Genomic DNA, 7,451 nt, shown 5'->3' on the forward strand with positions numbered 1-7,451 from the left:
TATTTCTCTGTCTCTCTCTCTGTGTCTGTGTATTTCTCTGTCTCTCACTGTGTCTCTCTCTCTCTGTGTCTGTGTATTTCTCTGTCTCTCACTGTGTCTCTCTGTGTCTGTGTATTTCTCTCTCTCACTGTGTCTCTGTGTCTGTGTATTTCTCTCTCTCACTGTCTCTGTCTCACTCTGTGTCTGTGTATTTCTCTGTCTCTCACTGTGTCTCTCTCTGTGTCTGTGTATTTCTCTGTCTCTCACTGTGTCTCTCTCTGTCTGTGTATTTCTCTGTCTCACTGTGTCTCTCTCTCTCTCTGTGTATCGCTGTCTCTCACTGTGTCTCTCTCTCTCTCTCTCTCTGTGTCTGTGTATTTCTCTGTCTCTTTACGTGTCTCTTTGTTTCCATCTCCATATTACAAAATGTGGGGATTCCTTAACTATTCACTGTGAAAGCCATTTGTACACTGATGGAGCAGAAACTACAGCTATATAGGGAATGGGATTGAAATGCCGGCGGCCTAACCTCCCCCCCCCCTTACCCTAACCCTCCCCAGGGGGGTGCCTAACTCTAAATTGCCCATACCTAAATCCCCCTCCCCCATATCCCCGGCTACATCGCTGCGTAACCCTGGCACTGGACGATCGGTCCGGGGTCCTGTTGGGGTCTCTGTCGGTATTTCGACACCTATGTTAAATCCCCTGCCAGGATTGAGACCTCTCATAACTACATCCCCTGTATAGATATAGTTATATAGCCAGTGGTTTGTCACATGCAGGTTTTTCTGTTAGGCTAGGATATAATAGCTGCCAACAGGTAGAAACAACAATGAGGCCTGTGCTGCACATAGACCACTAAAGTAGATTGTGGCATTGGTCATTGTTTAGAACCCATGCTCTAACATAGACTTGGGTGTCTAGGATAGGCACAAAAAAAAGCTTAAAATAAAGTGAAATATACAATCAGACACTATATATATATATAATTAGGGGTGTGCATCGGCCACTTTTCGTGTTTTGGATCTGGATCTTAAGTCGTGTTTTGGATCTGGATTGGTTTTGCCAAAACCACCCTTCGGTGTTTTGGATCTGTATTTTTTTTTTTAAAAAGCGTAAAAACAGCTAAAATCACAGAATGTGTTGGTTTTTCTGCTCCTATGCTATTATTAACCTCGAAAACCTTAATTTCCACTCATTTCCAGTTTATTCTGAACACCTCACACCTCAAAATAGTGTTTTTATGTCCAAAAGGTTGCACCGAGCTAGATGGATGACTATGATAAGCGACACGAGTGGGCGGCACAAACACGTGGCCCATCTAGGAGTGACACTGCAGTGGCAGACAGGATGGCAGTTTAAAAAACTAGGCCCCAAACAGTACATAATTCAAAGAAAAAAAAGAGGTGCAAGATGGAATTGTCCTTGGGCCCTCCCACCCACCCTTATGTTGTATAAACAGGACATGCACACTTTAACAAACCAATCATTTCAGCGCCAGGGTCTGCCACACGACTGTGGCTGAAATGATTGGTTCGTTTGGGCCCCCACAAAACAAGCTGGCAATTAATCTGGCCCTGCACAAACTGGCTCTACGGAGGCAAGATGTCGTCCTCATCCTCCTCATTCACCGATTCCTCACCCTCTTCAGTGTTGTGTACATCCTCATCCTCACAGAGTATTAATTCGTCCCCGCTGGAATCCACCACCACAGGTCCCTCTGTACGTTCTGGAGGCTGGTCTCCCTGGAAAAGTTGATAATTAATTTTTATGAACATCATTTTCTCCACATTTTGTGGAAGCAACCTCCTACGCCTTTTGCTGACAAGGTTCCCGGCTGCACTAAACACTCTTTCGGAGTGCACACTGGAGGGGGGGCAACTCAGTGCCTCTTTTTCCTGCCAGTACATGTGTCTGACATGCCTACTTGGATGCTGTCACCGATGTAATCCTTAGACAGACAGACGCACGCTTGTCGCTGCTGCTTTAAGGATGCAGGTGCGGCTACAGCCCACACATTTCACAAAGACAGAAAAAAAAAGAAGAATATTTTATTGAGGGTTACACCACCCTTTAACAGACAGACGCACGCTTGTCGCTGCTGCTTTGAGGATGCAGGTGGAATCTAGACGGGATTTTGAACCGGGGACACACTACCTCCATCAATTGTCTAAATCCCACTGCACTAATGGCGGATACCGGACGCACGTCTAACACCAACATAGCAGTCAAGGCCTCAGTTATACGTTTTGCTTCAGGATGACTGCTGTCGTACTTCATCCTCCTCGCTAGGGACTGTTGGAGGGTCAATTGTTTAGTAAAAGTAGTGGTGTTCCTACTTCCTCTCTGGGATGATGAACAACTCCCAGCAGCAGCAACAGCACTAGGAGGAAGTGGTTCTTGATCTTTCCCTATTTTATTTTTATCGGAGAAAGTTTGGTCCTCCATTTATGTTATATTGATATATACGTGCGGCTAAGGCGCACACAAACACAGAAAATATTTTTTTATTTTTGCTGGAGAGTAGTGCACTTTGTGGGTTACACCACCCTTTAAGAAATGAGCCAGCCGGCTCTTTACTTATGGGACACAGGCGCACGCTTGGCGCTGCTCCTTTGTTGATGCACGTGCGGCTACAGTGCACACAATTCACAAACACAGAAAATATATATTTTTTTTGTTTGGAGTGTACTTTGGGGGTTACAGCACCCTTTATCGGACAAGCCAGCCGGCCCTTTACTTATGGGACACAGGCGCACGCTTGGCGCTGCTCCTTTGTTGATGCACGTGCAGCCACAGTGCACACAATTCACAAACACAGAAAAAATATTATTTTTTTTTGCACTTGGGGGGAGCACCCCTGACGGACAGAGCACCCCCTGGACAACACTACAGCACCCCTTTAGGACTGGGACACTGCACAGGACTTTGGAGTGGACACAGCCCCTATGGACAACTGACTGCACAACACAGTCTAGCCAGCCCGTATGGTCTTTGAAGTAGTGGACACATCCCCTATGGACAACAGCAGCACAGCACTACACTACACTACAACACTACACTACACAGCCCAGCCAGCCCGAACTCCCACCCTCCCTCTTCACTTTCCACAGCCGAGTGAGAAAATGGCGCCGACGCGGGTACCTTATATAGGATCCAAAACCCGCGAGACCCGGAAGGCGGGATGATGACGTTTTGCCTCGATTTCAGATCCGAGTCAGGCGGGAAAAGTCGAGCCTGACTCGGATCGGCCTCGTATCGGGGGGGTTCGGATTTCAGAAATCCAAACCCGCTCACCCCTAATATATAGATATATAGATATATATATATATAGTCCAATATACTGCACTCACACCTTAAAAAGTTATATGTTCAGGGTGCTCTCCAAACCCTTGGGTTCCAAAATATAAGAAATATCTGTGAATTTCTCAGATGAAGGCACTCACTTAAAAATTATTGATTTTATTGAGACATTTTTCTTCAAAAAACTTTTAGACGTTAAAGTCAGACACCATATTTGGTTGTGTCGACGTTTCGGTCCAATTTATGACCCTTTTCAAGACTAGTGTCTTTCAAATCACAAGTTTATAGATGTCAAAATCATATGTATGTTCAACATACTGTATCAGAAACGCTGCCTGGCACAATGAGGATATGGACGTGTTAACATCACCTTATCCTTCATAGTGGCAGCATCAACAGCAACCTGCACAGCGCACACATGGAGCTCAGAGCTGTATATATATATCTCTCTATCTATCTATCTATCTATCTATCTATCTCTATAGGAGAGAGAGATTTTGTGAAAGTGCTCAAAGAAAAAAACATGAGATTGTTTTCCCCTTCCCTTCTTCCTTATTATAATGGCCATACATGAGAAAGATATTTACTTGACTATGGTACTAAAGGACATAACTAACAGAGAGAGATATCAAACCACACATATCTATCTATTTACTAACAAGCTGAACGCAGCCATTAAGACATATAGAGAAAATAGAAACCTGGGCACAAAAAGGCTGTCATTTTCCTTCATAACTCCTGTCTTTGCGGTCCTTGTACATATTGGTGTCTTGGTCAGCTAACTGACCATAAAGCCATCAGGCTACAAAGTCTTGCTTTGGAAAATCTTTGTTCTGAAATGCGAGCGATCCCTTTCAGGAACACAAAAGGTGATGGAATGTCACACTTTCTGCCTGACCATACTAGCACATAAACTAGGATTTTATGGGAACATATGGCTGGGTCTTTACTGGTTGCATGCTTTTTAATGTTTATATAGAACTTTATACTTAAGTTTAATAGACTGTACAAGTGAAGTTTCTCAGTTTGATTTATTTTGTGAAAAGTGCATTAATTCAGAGCAACTCTCAAACCATAATTGAGTTACATTTGTTGTTTTGTGCCTTGTTAAAAGAAATGGTATTTCAGTTCCTGCAGTTGAATATTTCACTAACCATTAAGAGTTGGCATTTAGGCTTAAATTAAATAGCAGAATAGTCCTGTAGGAGGATTTCAATGATGGCAACCATTGAATTCAAGCAGGTTGGTTCTGTTGACTTGATTACCACATCATACATTTTATTTAATTTTTTTCTCCATTTAGTAATGATTGATTTTAACAAAAAAGCCTCTAAATTATGTATTTTTTATATAATCGAAGTTAATCTGTTTAGATGTTCTAAGTTTGTAGTCTGTTGTCTGTGTTTTGTGACTTACTGGCCACTATTGGACCATGATAGAATGTGGCGATTTGAATATAGCGGACAGTCCAAGAAGTGTACGTTGCTTAGTCCTTTTCTATTTAGTTGCATGCCCACAATGCTAAGAGTTTTCTGTAGCGATATTAATATTAGAGGTAGGTCATGTACCCATGCCAATGATTGCCTGAGTGACTTGCTTGATCATTGTGCAATGATGTGCACCATATCTCAGAAAAAACTGATTACTGCATATATAGATTCCGGTAGCTTGTCTTATCTTTTTGTCTTTGCTATATTTATTTTTTTAGATCTTTTTATGCACGTAATGCTTCCAGTATTACCTGTTGCCCACTTGCTATGAGATTGGACTGCTTATCTTACACGAGTAACTAAATGTGGCTCCAGAATGGATTATACGATGCCCAGTTAGTGCAGACAGCACAGACTGGTTATCCACAACCTGATCTACGCCTTCTTGTTGCTGATCAGATCATGGCTGCTATTTCCTGTTGTGTTAGGACTACACACATTTGGGACCATTTTGGTTTAAACACTTGGAGCTCAAGATATAATAGAGGCAATAGCTTGCTGCCAACTCGCTGATATCATTATAATTGTTTGTAAGGCCCACAAAACTCTGCAGCGCCACACAGTCAGTTACAAACCATTTAAATATAATCACACATGAAAAGTATGTATTAGTTATGATCTTCCGAAAATTACAATTCCTTATTGTCGCATATACAGCGGTTTGGAATGCCTCTTTAGAGCTATTTATTAAGGGGCTCACAGCAGTACAGTGGCACTGATAGGAGCCCATCTCAGCGAAGAGAAAATAGTAAAGTGATAGCTTATGCTATTGCTTTGCAGCTTGGTTTGGGATTTGGCCTGCCAAATGTACATTCATGGCCAACAGGCTGCATATGTGCAAATCTACAATAGCTAAAAGCATCTAAATATAGCATCAGCTATCAGGGGAGTCGAACATTGAAAAGCTTGATAAATTGTAGAATACCACAGTTACCATTGAAAATAATGGGATGTAGTCAGCCTCCCGCCGTGCAGGATGCCGATGGCCAAAATCCCGGCCGCTGGCATCCCGAAGGTAACGGGCATTAGGGGGAGGGTTAAGGTGCAGGGTTAGGCAATAGGGGGCAGGGTTAGGTTTAGGGTGCGGGGGAGGTTGGGTTTAGGCACATGGGGAGTGTTAGGTTTAGGGTGCGGGGAGGGGGAGGTTGGGTTTAGGCACCAGGGAGGGGGGGGTAAGGGTTAGTCTTACTTTATTTCCTTATTGGTGTCGGGATGCCGCTGTTGGTATTCTGACCAGCGGCATCCCGTCCGCCGGGATCTCATACCAACCCGAAAATAATGGGTACTGTGGTAACCTGGGCTACTTAACCGAATGCAGGAGATCTCTTCTGTACTCAGCTCGGGGTAAATAGCAGTGCTACTACTGACTGCTGTTTCTGCATGGTCTCTGTGTCTATGCCATAGGTATGGTTATATAGAATATTTTGGATACAAATTGTATTTTCAATTTAGTTTAAAAATGTGCCCTGTTTTGGAGAGTCTATTTTTAATTTCCTTACAGATGAAATAGCCACTAACTAATTTAATTCTAAATGCTGCATCATTATCTCTTTGTAAGGGAACATCAAATGCATTGCTGAGCTTGACAGCCACTGAAAGTACAATGACATCCTTTTGTCCTATATTTGTAGAGGGAAGAATCTCTGAAAATCATCTAGCAAATCATGTTTCTAGTGATCATCTGTGTTACATATGTGGACCACCTCCTATGATAGAGGCCATGTGCAAACAACTTGAAGACCTCCTAGTGCCCAAAGAACATATTTACTTTGAGAAGTGGTGGTAGCAGAGAGGCGTAAGGAAGAGCCAGCTCCTGTGTCCAGGGTAAAGTGATAACCGGGTGCTGCAAGTGACCACTCTGTTCTCAGGGACACACATGGACACACAAGAAATGGAACGGCGGAAAAAGCATTTTAAAAGAAGAACTGTTATCTAAGAAATATTTGTCAAGCCATGATTTTAAATGTAATACGATTGGTAGTCCACTACAGGTCAAAGAAAACCAAAAGGAGATAAATATGGAATATTTTATATACAATTCATCAATTGTTGACTTTTATTTAAGTTTCAAATTTGTGTACAGAAATTTGGTGTTTGCAGTCTCATTTACTGATTCTCACAGTAAGGAAAACATGGCCAAGCTCCAAGTTTTAAATTGGTGTTTGGAGAGTTAGGGAGGAGCTAAAAGGTCTCATTTCTGTTGTATGTCAGAGTAACTGTACATGCTCAGGTCTCCTGGTTCATAAGCTTACATTATCCCACAGAAAGTACTACCCAGGGAATGATATAAATGTGACTGTAGTGGCAAGCATCTCTTCATGACACTTTTTACATTCAAATACGTCAGTGGCTGTGACACTGTAACGTAACGTTTAGTATGCAGATACCCCCGCCGTCACACACAGAATATAGGCATGCCACATATAATTTTAATCAACAGGAGCTGCTTGCGCTTCCTATTCACATCGCTGTGCCAGTAAGACGCATTTGAAGGTAAAAAGTCGCATGACAAGATGCTCTGCACAACACAGTAACTCCACGGCATGGAGCTACTAGAAGGGCTGTTTAACACACAAGGAGGCTAGATGTATGAGGACACCTCTGTACCAGCAACTTAACTCAGGGACGGAACACTACATCACCACATGGCACCGTCTGGGTAGGGACTCGGGAGGGCAG

General features: G+C 42.9%; 1 protein-coding gene across 2 annotated transcripts in view; it reads left to right on the forward strand.

Moving 5' to 3' along the window:
* The window catches only part of OXNAD1 (oxidoreductase NAD binding domain containing 1), a 71,905-nt gene extending 65,095 nt beyond the window's left edge, over positions 1-6,810 (forward strand). For both annotated transcript variants that reach the window (XM_088463269.1, XM_088463263.1), the window contains exon 9: positions 6,404-6,810. In XM_088463269.1, the coding sequence (XP_088319395.1) occupies positions 6,404-6,558 (155 nt within the window). In that variant the 3' untranslated portion in view covers positions 6,559-6,810. The remainder of the gene's footprint in view (positions 1-6,403) is intronic.
* The last annotated feature ends 641 nt before the right edge of the window (positions 6,811-7,451 follow it).

This window comes from Taudactylus pleione, unplaced genomic scaffold (assembly GCF_031769625.1).
Source record: "Taudactylus pleione unplaced genomic scaffold, aTauple2 ptg000053l, whole genome shotgun sequence".
In the NCBI taxonomy this organism is placed as follows: Eukaryota; Metazoa; Chordata; class Amphibia; order Anura; family Myobatrachidae; genus Taudactylus; species Taudactylus pleione.